Source organism: Juglans regia, chromosome 16 (genome assembly GCF_001411555.2).
Source record: "Juglans regia cultivar Chandler chromosome 16, Walnut 2.0, whole genome shotgun sequence".
NCBI classification, from domain to species: domain Eukaryota; kingdom Viridiplantae; phylum Streptophyta; class Magnoliopsida; order Fagales; family Juglandaceae; genus Juglans; species Juglans regia.
The window spans coordinates 18,668,365-18,682,240 of NC_049916.1; the positions used below are offsets into that span (position 1 = coordinate 18,668,365).

Here is a 13,876-nt window from a genome sequence, read left to right on the forward strand (position 1 = left end):
ATAGCGTTAAACAAGTCATTCGGCTTTTTGATAAAGCGCCCCGAGCTCCTTGCTTCTCCGAGAAAATTTGTAACTTCAAATGTCAACTTCCACGATTCCCACTGGCTACAATGAACATCCAATCCAAAAAGAAAACAGAATCTCCAACTCATGAATACCAACACTCCGACATTGATGTCATAACACGCGCGACCAAATAATTGCTCAAATGCAAACTCTCACATGGAATGGCATCTCCACCAAACTCGAATTCAACAATCATCTTACAAAACATTCTTTACTGGGCAAACTACTCTCTCCCAAATCCATGAATCTCTCCATTTTTACATAAAGCATCAAGTTCATATGGTCCTTTGCGGTTAACATATATAGACGTACATTCTGGACAAAACACATGCATGATTTCCCAAACCCCGCACACAAGATTTAAAAAGCATATTCCTCAACCGAAGCCCCTGAAACATCAAAGGATTGTTGCTCATCCTACAAAAATGGAAATCTCATCTATCGATAAGTGATATAGATCTCTCATGTTACTTTTCTGTCATTATCTACCATATGTTCGATCCAACTTTGAAGTCGGATAAACTTTTTATTTAATAAGTCAGGATTTGCCTATTTATGTATTTAAGTCAGTCGAACGAAGCCGCTAAAAGGATGTTTGGAAAGAGCACCAAGGAGGAAGACTAATCTGTTTCAATATAGAAACGGTTTCATCTCATCTCATCATTCCAGCTTTCTCAAATTTCCATATAAAATATAATAAACAATTCAATTTTTTCAAATCCTAAAACAATAATAATATATTATAAAATATTATTATAAAAATATTTTATTCAACTTTCATCTAAAATATCCGCATAACCCATATGATATAAATCTCAATCTATTGAAGAAATCGTAAATTGTCCCACAGCAACCTTACAACGAAGAAACAAAAGATAAACCATTTTGCCCTTTTCTTTTGCATATACTAATTACAATAGTTCGTCATTTTCGCAAGTTGTCCATGATAAAGATTTTCACCCTATGAGGTTGTCCATACAAAGAAAAAAAGTCGCCTTTAAAGGGCAATAATGCTCCTCCAAATGTTCTTCCAAGAAGGAAGTTATTCTCCTAATTAGTCCTCCTTATAGGCGTCAACCTTAATTGTCGATCGTTGGTGGACCTACAATTATCTATATAGTCTGGCAGTTCCACTAATACATGTCACATGAGCTTGCTAGTTGCTATATAAATATCAAGTCTCCTCTCTAAAACATTTGGTGATTGGGAGTAATATGCCTTGACAGTCAGCTCGCTCGCAAGCAAAAGGCATTAGCTAGAGGTCGCCGAAAAGAGATTTTACTTTTTTTTTTAATTTGGCAGGTGTTGGACGGCCAAGAAGCAAGCATATATGTTCATAAATATAGCACAAGCACATTAATCCAAATCACATACTTCCTAAACAACCTCTCTTAACACTCACATGCTCCTACCCCTTACCGGTGTTTAATTCACAATCAGTTCCATATCATTATAAGGAAAACAAAAATACTGATTTGAGATTCCATATGAAAGCCATTGAACCATAATCGAGAGAAAAAAAAAAAAAAAAATCTACATCTCAAATTTCCTTATCCAGATCTATTTAATGTTCCATAATCATGTCATTCGCCAGATGAAAAGAAAAAATTGTAACTGATACACGGACCACCTACAAAACCCAATCTGAGCTCCACAGAGTATTGATTTCAGAGAATTCCTATTAATTTAGCTTTGAAACTGTAACTGTCACGGTTACCGTTTGGATGGAGGCAAAAGAGCAAGAAGAATCTTTTTTCTTGGCCCCTGCAATTCAAACAACCTTTATAAGAAAAACAGACAAAGAATGTCATGATTACTATGAATAAGGCAAAAATATCATGATTCAGACACAGAAACATGATGAGATTAATAATATATTCAGAGGGGGCCAGCTACTTGTTTGCACCAAATGAAAAGGAAAGAATGGAAAGACAAAAAAAAAGTAAAAATGAAGAGCACACAAAAACTTAAAATTCAATAGCAATGACATTTATATAATAAATTTCCACGACTATGATTCCTTTCTCTAACAATAAAAGCAATTATGCATTTTAGAGTATTCCATTCCATTTTTCTGCTGAATCTCCTTCCTGCCCTTCCTTCTTTTTTCCCCGAGGTGGGGCGGAGGAGTTGAAGGTGGTTGGCTCAAGTGGTAAATGCCTTGGGTTTGGGGGTATGCTCCAGCAAGGTCTAAGGTTCAGTCCCCTTGGATGCAAATAATCTCTAGGGGCCATTTGACTGGGAGATTCCCCCCTTGAATTATCTGAGGTGCACTTGCGGGAAACTCCTTGTCGAGGGCTTGTGCACCCCCGAGGTCGGGCTACTGTTCCTGGACACTCGGTGCCAATAAAAATAAAGGGACTTGGGATCAACATATCTTGTACATTCCAGAATCTTTCTTCATGTTCCCAAAACCGTTTCAAGTTGGTCCATACACAGATGTAAACAAATAACTCAAAAAGTATTTCCTAAGGAATTATTTGAGCAACCCACTACGAGGAGACATTATAAACTTTGTTTTAAATAGCAATTTAAATAGGAAAAAAAATACAAAAGGGTTTTTTTCTAGATTTTTTTGTAATCACATTTAAATCAAAAGCTAGTTACAGATATAAAAAGTGTCACTTAAATCACAAGCAGAGTGTGGATTGATATCTGCACCCATACAGTATCAAACAAATATCTCAAACTTAATGTTCTTAAAGCACTTATTACTAAAGATGCAGCTGAAAGAGAAACACGATACCACATTTAATGTGAACTTTGAGAGGAAAATTTAAAAAATTAAGTCAGTTTACAGATTCCAACTAAAACTGTCCACGAATGAACTGCAGCCCAAGGAAATAAGGTGTCATCTACATATAATCCAGGTGAGTTCCTGAACAATGTCTATCAAGGTATAGAAATAATGATAAAAAACAGAGAAACAAAGGTAAAGAAAGAAAATTTACCATAGGAATCCCCAGTTCTTTGAGGTCATTTTCTCTCATCTGCTTCAATGCAGCCATATCCACCTATACATTATGAAATATTATAAGTATCAGCTGCATGAAATGAAAAGCTATTAAACCCATCTATTGTTCAGTGCAGAATACTTTACAACCCAACAAACATTTAAAGTTTCAACTATTCAATCATGAATCAAAGATATTAACCATTTCATATCATACTGTGGCTTCACACTGCAGCACTGATAAATCAAAGAAATATTGCTCTCTCATCGATCATAGCTTAATAAAAAGTATATAAAAAAGGATGCAGATATACATTTTAGAGGTCACTGTGGTCTGCTAAACAAAGCTTGATTAACCATTACATCCATCCACATCATTATCAATGAGTTGAAAGATATCCCACTCATTATCATTCCCAAGTGAATGATGTGTATTAAATGAGTGTCAAAGCATTTTGAAATCTCTGAGATTAACTTATTTACAGTTTATTTATAAAGAAATCAAATAAGATTGTAGAATAACACAGATCTGTAGAGGCAGGCTCAATATATTGGAATCAATTATCAATGGTTAAAGTAGATATCATGTCTCAGTTCCTCATTACAGCAATCTACAAGTGAATATTTTTTCTATAACTAACAAAGAGCAAAAGACTAAACAAATCTAGGCTAATGATCATAAGTGATAATTTCTATTTATAAACAAGATAAGTATTATTCACAACCATAAAAAGATGGTACACCCATATACACCAAAAGTTCCCAGTTTGAGAAAGAAGAAAGAGTCAGATAATCCTGGAAACTTAGACCAGAAAGACAGAGTGGCTGACATTTAATAGTGCATTAAGAAAGAAAATATTGAGTCCCTCAATGGTCCATGTGTTTTCTACGAAGCTTCACTCATTCCCTTCTATATAAACTAGTGGCAGACAACCCAAAGTTTTCAAATGATTCCCCTTAAATTTATCCATGCAACACAATATTGAAAAGCCCACCTCTTTGCCTCTTTTTATGGATGGATAAATGCTTTCAGATTTAAATGGCGCAAGGATGACAAGATGTGCCAGAATTTATCCAAGAAAGGAGTGTATGAGGTTGAGTCTTTCCATAAGTTGTTATAGATGTGCCTAGATTTGTTATGGATGCACTTACTCGTATGTTGGAAGCTACAGTTGGCACTGGTTTTCTATTGGGCTTCTCGGTGGGAAGCATTAACAATGGTTTCATTAATGTGTCCCATCTTCTTTTTGCAGATGACACTTTATTATTTTGTGATATGGACCCGGGTCACATTTAGACGAGGAAGGCTCTATCGATATGTTTTGAAGTTGTTTCCGGTCTTAAGGTGAACCTTGGGAAGTCTAAAATGGTGCGGTGGGTGATGTTAGGAATATTAGCAGGTTGGCAAGAATTCTAGGTTGAAAGGTTGCTTCATTGCCATTGAAATACTTGGGCCTTCCACTTGGGGCCTCTTTCAAGGCTAAGGCTATATGGGATGGGGTTGTGGAGAAAATTGAGAGGAGATTGGCTGGATGGAAAAGGTTGTACCTGTCTAGAGGGGGAAGAACCACTCTTATTAAGAGTACACTTTCCAACCTTCCCTCATATTTTTTCTTCCTCTCTTTTTTCTTGGCCGGCAAGTGTGGCTAATCGAATTGAGCAGATTTTTCGGGCCTTCTTGTGGGGTGGAATTGGTGAGGAGACTAAGTTCCACTTAGTCAAGTGGAATAAGGTATGTACAACACCAATCTCTAGTGGAGGGTTGGGAATTCATAATCTGAGAATCTTTAATTAGGCAATTCTTTCTTTTTGATAAGTAAACAATTATATTAACGAGAATAGGCATAGCCCAAGTACACAAGAAGGTATACAAGAGGTAAAACCTATCTAGGATGAAGAAATAGAAACAAGAAAATCATGAAAATCAAGGTCATTGAAGTCAACAACTTTTTGGCCCATAAAAATAAAGTTCTAACAAAAAGTAATATAATCTCCTCTAGAGAGCACTCCTTGTCTTTGAACATCTAGTCATTACGCTCCTGCCATAAGCACCACAAAATACATATGGTAACCATCTTCCACACAACAGTGATTTCGCCTAGGTTTGTCCAACAGGCCAAAAGCTCAACCATTGTGACAGGCATAACCCAAGCTAGCTCTAACTGTCTGAGAACATCTTCCCATAACATTCTAGCAACCTCGTAATGCAGTAGAAGATGATCTAGAGTCTCACCGCTTGTTTTGCACATGCAACACCAGTCCACTTTAATCACCTTGCGTTTCCGTAAATTATCCACCGTCATAATCTTTCCCAGAGAAGTTGTCCAAGCAAAAAATGACACCCTAGAAGGAGCCTTTTTTTTTTTTAATAAGTAAATAAGTAGCTTTATTGAATAGAATGATACTAGGCAATGTCCAAGTACACAGGAAGTATACAAAGTGAGACACCTAATTACATTTTAGTGAACTGAAAAGAAGAAAGAAACTCATGGACATTCCCACCCTTCAATACAATAGCAAAAAACCACTGTAAAAGAGAGAATATAAAAAAAATTTCAGATTTCCCCCACTGCACGCTCCTTGTTATTAAAACACCCATCATTCCTTTCTAACCATAGACACCACATTAAGCACAAAGGTATCATATGCCACGTTATTGCCAAATTTGCATTGATATGCCTCCTGTTCCAGCACGCTAGTAGTTCCACCACACTCTTTAGGCATTACCTAACTCAGTTCGACTCTATCAAGAATACCAGCCCATAATTCCCTCGCCACCTCACAATGTAAAAGAAAATGATCTATCTATTCTCCATTCCTTTTGCACAAGTAGCACCACTCCATGACCACCATACCCCACTTCCTTAAATTATCAACCGTCAAAATCCTTTCAAGCGCAACTGTCCAAATAAAAAATGCAACTTCAGACGGAGCTTGTGCTTTCCAAATCCTTCTCCATGGAAAGTGATTGTTTTGCGGTTGTGTGAGGGACTTTTTTTTTTTTGATAAGTAAAAGATCAATATTATATATATGAGTGAAATAAGTATAGCCCATGTACACAGGAAGTATACAATAGAACACCTAATTACATTCTACGTGCGATAGATTAAAGACAAAAAATTATGAACATTGCCCCCCTGTAATACAATGGCGGAAAGCCAAGACAATAATGTGTGGAACAAATATTTCTTCAACTCGGCCAGTGTGCGTTCCTTATCTTCAAAGCAGCGCGCATTCCTTTCCGTCCAAATACACCACATGATGCACGATGGAATCATCTTCCATACCATTGCCACTTGATGACAACCTTGCATCTTCCTCCAACAACCCAACAGGTCCACCACTCTCATAGGCATAACCCAAGCTAAATCAACCCTTTGAAAAATCTCATCCCACAATGCCCTTGCTACCTCACAATGTAGTAAGAGATGGTTCACCGATTCTCCATTCTTTCTACACATGTAGCACCACTCCATGACTACACATTCTTTATTTCTCAAGTTATCCGTGGTCAATATCTTCTCAAGGGCGGCACTCCAAACAAAAAAGGCTACTTTAGAAGGCACACGAGACCTCCATATATTCTTCCAGGGAAACGGAGTATTATCTTGAGATGTCAAGATGTTATAATACGCCTTCACTGTGCCTAACTTATGATTGTTAGATCTCCATTTCAAACGAACATGTTGTGCTATAAGGATCCGTGTAGAATATAGTAATCTAAAAAAATCTGCAACAATAGATAATTCCCAGTCATGTAGATCTCTACTAAAAAGAATGTTCCACTGATACGAACCATGAGAAAATAGTTGCACTTCCGCTACTGACGCCTCCTTATTAACTGCAATACGATATAGTGCCGGAAAAGCCATTTCCAAAGTTTGATCTCCACACCACATGTCCCGCCAAAAACTTATTCGATTGCCCTCACCAATTACAAAACAGATTTGATTTGCAAAGCATGGCCACCCCTTCCTTATAAACTTCCATAAACCCACACCATATCCCCCTCTTACTTCATTGAAACACCACCCTCCCCTAGCGACGCCATATCTAGCATCAACAGTTTCCTTCCACAATGCTCCCTCCTCCAAGTGATATCTCCAAAGCCATTTTCCCAATAAAGCTTTATTAAAAGTCCTCAAGTTACACACTCCCAACCCTACATTCACAACTGAGACACAAACTGTTTTCCATCTAATCAGATGAAATTTCTTCTCCTCCCCCATGCCTCCCCATAAGAATGCCCTAAAAAGTTTCTCCATCCTATTTACCACCCCTGCAGGCATAGGAAATAAAGATAGAAAGTATGTAGGAAGGTTAGTGAGTGTACTCTTAATAAGAGTGAGGCGACCCCCTTTTGATAAATATACTCGTTTCCATCCAGCCAACCTTTTCTCTATCTTCTCCATCACCCCATCCCAAATAGCTCTATTCTTAAACGTTGCTCCCAATGGAAGGCCCAGATATTTCATTGGAAAAGAAGACACTTTACATTCCAGCATGCTTGCTAAACTGAGGATATTAGGAACCACACCCACAGGAACCATTTCAGACTTACCTAGGTTCACTTTGAGCCCTGACACTGCTTCGAAGCAAAGTAGCAATGCTCGTAGTGTTTGGATTTGGCTATTGTCCGCTTCGCAGAAGACTAAAGTATCATCTGCAAAAAGGAGATGTGAAATGATAATAGGGCCACCCAAGCCATTGCCCACCTGAAAACCAGCTAAAAACCCTCCTCCAACAACAGCCTACATCATCCTACTTAGTGCCTCCATAACTATAACAAATAAAAGTGGGGATAGAGGATCTCCCTGCCGCAAACCCCGTGAACTATCAAAAAAACCAGCAGGTGTGCCGTTGACTAGAACTGAGAATCAGGCCGTGGAAATACAATAACGCATCCATGAATTCCATCTAACCCCAAAACCACACCTCTCAAGCAAGTATAAGAGAAATTCCCAGTTCACATGATCATACGCCTTCTCCATGTCAAGCTTGCACACAACACCTGATCCTCCCTCCCGAAGTCTGTGGTCCAAACACTCATGTGCAATAAGTACCGAATCAAGAATTTGTCTCCCCCGAATAAATGCGTTTTGAGACTTGGAAATAATATGCTCTAACACTGGGCTAAGCCGGTTGGCCAGAACCTTCGCAATAATCTTATACATGCAACTGATCAGACTTATTGGACGGAAGTCCTCAATAGTCAAAGCCCCGTGTTTCTTGGGAATGAGAGCAATGAAAGTCGCATTGAAAGATTTTTCAAACTTTTGGGAAGAATGAAATTCATTAAAGACCTGCATTACATCACCTTTCACAATATCCCAACATGTTTGGAAAAAACCTATTGAGAAACCATCCGGACCCGGTGCTTTATCCTTATTCATACTAGAGATGACCTTGTAAATCTCTTCTTCTGCAAAAGGCCTCTCTATATCACACGCTCTCTGTGAGTCAATTGCCTCGAAAGGCAAGGCATCAAGCTTCGGCCTCCAAGATTCCGATTCCGTGATAAGGTTTTCATAATAGTGTACTATATGGTTTTCTAGCTAGGGAGGGGAAGAAATCACCTGAGAGTCTACTTGAAGCGACTCAATATCATTGTTACGCCGGTGTGAATTAGTCACTTTGTGAAAAAACTTAGTGCATCTATCCCCTTCTTTCAACCAAGGGCCCTGGATTTTTGACGCCATGAAATCTCTTCTGCCAACAGAACTCTTTCCAGGTTTGCCATAACTATACCCTTCCTCAAAACCACCTCCTCCGAGGTATCTCCCCCTAATTCTTTGCGCTCTAACTCTTGCAATTCCTCCAACATTGCAGACTTCTGATCGTCAATGTGACCAAACACTTCCAAGTTCCACTTCTTCAAGTCTTGTTTCAGCGCCTTTAACTTGCTTGCAAGAATGAAACTTGGAGTACCAACAAACTGATATGATGACCACCAAGCACTCACCTTCTCTACAAACTCATCCGCTGATAGCCACATATTTTCGAACTTAAAATATCAGCGACCCCTGTGTGAGGGACTTATAGAAAGAACGAACTGAAAATATACCTTTTCTAGCGGGTACACACCACAAAGTGTCAATTCCTTGAATACTCGGTCTCATGGAGTACAAGTGTCTAAAAAAATCTTCAAAACTATTAACTTCCCAACCTTGGGCCGCCCTAGTGAAAATTGCATTCCATTGGACCAAGTCACCAAACATCTCTATAAGGTCTGCTAGTGATGCTTCTTTCTCCTGTGCAATTATGAACACTATAGGGAATGAGTCCTTGAGGGCACTATCTCCATATGTCATGCCAAATTTATTCTTAAGCCATCTCCCATCCCAATTCTAGGTGACCAAACACACCCCACCCTCATCTAACCATACACCCACTCCATAAGTCCCACGTACCTCCCTATCCCCCCCCCCCCCAATACTTGTGTTTAATCACCAACTTCCATAAAGCTTCCTCTTTTATATTATATTGCCAAAACCATTCCCAATAAAGCCCAATTGCAGACCCTCAAATTTCTAATTCTCAACCCACCAGTAGAGATTGGGGAGCATATCTTGTCCCACTTGACCAAGATGGAATTTAAATTCATCCCCAAGACCACTCCAAAGGAAGTCACGATAGAGTTCAATTCGGAGCTACACGCTCACTGGAATTGGGAACAAGGATAAGAAATAAGTTGGTAAATTGGATAGAGTGCTTTTGTTTAGGGTAATCCTACCACCTTGAGAAATGGTTACAGAGGTATCATCAAGAAGGGGAGTCTTTTCGGAAGAAGACTATTATTGAAACCCCTAGGGGTTGGCTCAAGTGGTATAGGTCTTGAGTTTAGGGTTATGCTCCCCCCCCCCCCCAAATCCCCTTGAGTGCAAACAATCTCTAGGGGCCATCGGACTAGGGAATTTTCCCCTTGAGGTCAATGGGAGCTATGGGGTTGGGAAGAATTATCTTGACACATCAGATATAAGGTGGGTTAATAAAACTTCAGTTACAAAAAAAATATAGCAAGGTTTTTGTTTTCTCATGTAACGGCATTTTACTGTTTTAGCAGATGGAATGCCCAAATAATCAATATCTGAAGTTTTTATTATATTATTTAGTATTAAGATTGAATTATGTGACTAGAAAAAGTAACCTCTCTTTGATTTCATATTGACTGCAGTAGGATGCATGGGAAGTGCGATTCATTAAAGAAAATGAGGAAGAAAATAGTGAACAAATATTAAATAAATCAAGACATGATTAATTCCTAACATGATGCTTTTTGCTGGTTCTCATTGCATGGTATGAAGCTCTATAGATTATGGCGACAATACATGACTTTCAATTTTTACATGAAAACATGCATGATTCAGGACATTAGAAAAATTTAGATATTTGTCAAATTAAGCAAAAAGAAAACATAGCATACTTCCTCAGCCTTGAAAATAATCACATATTTTCCCAATCCCAGTGAGTGTAACAAGCCATCAACAGTTTTCTGTTCATCACCCTGCATAAAAAACCACCAGCAACAAAGTAAAGAACATGGACAAAAGAAAGATAGTGTTTGAAATTGAACAAAAAAATAAATATTCACAAAAATATCCAGACGGTACTAGTGGCAATTCATCAAAGAATAGGGAAGTTGATAAACTTGAGATGTAAACATCCCCATGATCCAGAAGTATCTAAGATAAGTAGCGGTACCATATATGAAATCTTTTGTCCAACGCCAGTCTGTGGAGGAAGTTGTCCAAGAGGCGGCGGCACAGGCTTGGAAAGTACGGGAGGTATTGCAGGTTTTGCAATTAAATTAGCAGTACCAATAGGTCGTGAAGTATCAAAAACATCTTTCCTCACAAACGGAACTGATCTTACGTCATCAGCTGTCCTGTTCAATGGCCTTCTATGCTGTTCTTCCATGTTCCTAGGTGGGGAGAGACCCCTAGAACTACCTATACCTAGAGCTCTATCAGGTGATCTTTTCCTCAAATGATCCAAAGTCCATGTCGAGTAAGAAGTTCTCGTTGAGTCCATCCGAGGCAAATCATCTGCTCTTCTTGTAGAAGGAATTCGACCCAGGAAACTTGTGTCTTTTGGTTCTGCAAGGCGCTGCCTTGAATCAAGGGTAGTTACCGAGGGCCGACTGGCCTTAGACAACTTCTCGCGTAGGTCAGCGCCCTTCTGATCATTGTCATCCTGAGCTCTTCTAGATGCATTTTTTTGCATGAGTTTAAATCGGAGGTCATCTCTACCAATGCGTACATCTTATATTTGGATGGAACTGACATTAGCAATTGGAAAATAAATACAGAACAAAGGCATATATATGGAACTTGAACTTACTACCATCTAAACCATTACCACTCAAACTTGGCATGCTAATATCTCCCCGTCGTCTGCAAATGGTAATTATAACCATCAGCTCTAATTCAAGAAATTTAACTTAGATAAGACGGCAAAAAAGATCAAGCAGGCAAAGCCTATAAAAGACATTTGAAAATCAGTCAATCACTCCACTTATCAAGTGTTGAGAACTTTTACTTATCCATACAACAGATATGTGCCCAAACAAATTGTGTACATATTGAAAGTTCCAAACAGTGTATTCATCCCCAAGAAAAGAGTTAATGAGCAGAAAAGAGAAGCCATATAATAAGGCCAACACAATGGACCAAATAAAAACGAAAGAAAGACGCACCGTTTGTTGTTAAGCACGCTTCCATTCAAAAAGGAACCATCTACATTACTTCCTAATCTATCTCTTACGGACCGCTTAGCACCAGCTGCAGGCAGAGAATCAGCATAGGAATTTGATACTTGACCAGCCCTCTTTATTACCTGTATAAGATGGGTACAAGTCAATCCACTAACAGAACAGCACTACGAGTGTAGTTATAACATCCGGAACCCGTGGAAACTTAACCTTCCAATTCGTTGCCGGTACAGTAATATAAGTGAAGGTGAGAACAAAAAAAAAAAAAAACCTCGGTTGTTTTTGTTCCCCAATATAAAAAGAAAACGAGAACGAGAAAACTAGTTAAACTAAGCTCAGCAGTTACACCAAGCCCGGTCGAATACATTAATTCATACAGAATCAGATTATTTTTTAAAAAAATATTTCCTTCATTTTCTTGAAACCAAACAAATAGTAAAACAAAAACAATAAAATGTAAAGCTTCAAACCAGCCGGTGAAGAAAACTCTGCCGCGGTTAATTGAATCAAACAAAGAACAGAAAAAGGAACAAAACGCTAAATAAGCAACAGAAGAACTGTAAAAAGATAAGAATATAACCTGGCCACTACGCCCCAGAGTAATGGTGACTCTGTCCCTGGAAGTTTCGGCCATTATCTCAAAACCCAAACCCTAGATAATCAATTAGCTAACCAATTAGGTAACCTCGCTCCAACTACGTATAGTACACAAAGCATCACCGCCATTGACCGAACGACAAAAACCCTAATCCCATTCCGAAGACTCGCTCGGCGGAAGGAAATATTTGATTTTAAGGAAGTAACGACCCTTTTTTCAGAAGAAAAAAAAAATCTAGAGAGAGTCGAACTGATTTTGAAAAAAAGTAAGCGTATTGGTTGGCAAACGAGAATGCGCGTGAGAATGATGCATTGATATGGTTAATGGGTGGAAATGAGAAGAGGAAGGACTCGAAGGACGCACGCACTACGCACCGTCGATGCTGGGTGGGGACATCAGAGTGCGGATATGGTCAAATATTTGTGTTATGATTTTGATCGGATTCGATGTGGGACGTTCGATCATTACTTAGAGAACTCTATTTGGATTAACTAAAATTAAAAGATATTTTTTATGAATATAAAAAAAATTTAACTTTTAACTATTTTATTTATATGAATCTCCATATTAAAATAATTATTTTTTTATTATATAACAATAAAATAATATAAAATAAATTTGATTTTAGTTATTCACATCAAATCTACACATTAGATTATATATTTATTTATTATATAGTAATGAATAACTTATAATTTCAAAAATATTTAATTTTCTTAATTATTAAAATTTTTAATTTTATCATATTTTACTATTCTACCTATTATATATTAATTAATAATCATATTCTTATTAAATTAATATATCACTTACTCAAATTAATATATTAATTGTGATAAAATATGTGATAGAAAGAAAGTGAGAGAGAAATAATTAATAAAATATATATTTGAAGTATGTACAGTAACTTTCGAATTTAGAAAAACTTTTGAAAGTTACTTTTAGGGTACGTTTGGGTAGTGAGAAGTGTTGAGAAGTGTTGAGAATGTTTGTGAATAGAAGTGAAAAAGTAATGAAAAAGTAATAATAAAATATTGAATAGTAGTAAAAAATAGGTGAAAAGTAATGAATAGTAGAAAAGTAGGTAAAAAGTAATAATAAAGTAAAGAATAGTAGTTAATCCATTGTGAGCATATTTTGCTCTCTAATAACTTAAAGCCTGATGAGAATACATATTGCACATTCGGCCAAAAAGAATACAACTGTATAGTCATAAGAGGTAAGAGCTGTTGGTTTTTCATCTTAGAAATGATTAAAATATTTGATATAAAGTGAAAATAATGTGAACCATTACCATTGTTCAATGTATCGGATCGATTATCTAGATTTTGTGTCTTGGTACTTGAACCAATGTATACCTCTTAGGGATATGAGCCTTAACCGCTTTCCAACCAAACAAATGGTTGTATCCTTTGGTGAATTAGAACTATTTTTAATGTATTCTCTAATATTTGAGAAAGTGCTCTTTCATTCTCTATAAATAGGGAACTCCACCCACAAATTCAAAAAACTCCAAATTCTTTACAAAATTTAGAGAAACACCTCATC

At 37.5% G+C, this 13,876-nt stretch overlaps 1 protein-coding gene across 3 annotated transcripts; it reads right to left on the reverse strand.

The window, feature by feature from the left end:
* Positions 1-1,490: 1,490 nt before the first annotated feature.
* Positions 1,491-12,669, reverse strand: LOC108989830. Of its 3 annotated transcripts, none has more exons than XM_018963586.2 (7): positions 12,311-12,669; positions 11,716-11,855; positions 11,364-11,413; positions 10,722-11,281; positions 10,444-10,524; positions 3,018-3,080; positions 1,491-1,830 (listed from the first exon to the last, which is right to left on the reverse strand). In XM_018963586.2, the coding sequence occupies exons 1-7, from the start codon at positions 12,362-12,364 to the stop codon at positions 1,780-1,782; spliced, it is 999 nt and encodes a 332-aa protein (XP_018819131.1). In that variant the 5' UTR covers positions 12,365-12,669; the 3' UTR covers positions 1,491-1,779. The 3 variants fall into 3 exon arrangements, with proteins under 3 accessions (XP_018819131.1, XP_018819130.1, XP_018819132.1); XM_018963585.2 differs by having other exon boundaries at positions 11,361-11,413; XM_018963587.2 differs by having other exon boundaries at positions 11,379-11,413; positions 12,311-12,663.
* Between the last annotated feature and the right edge of the window lie 1,207 nt (positions 12,670-13,876).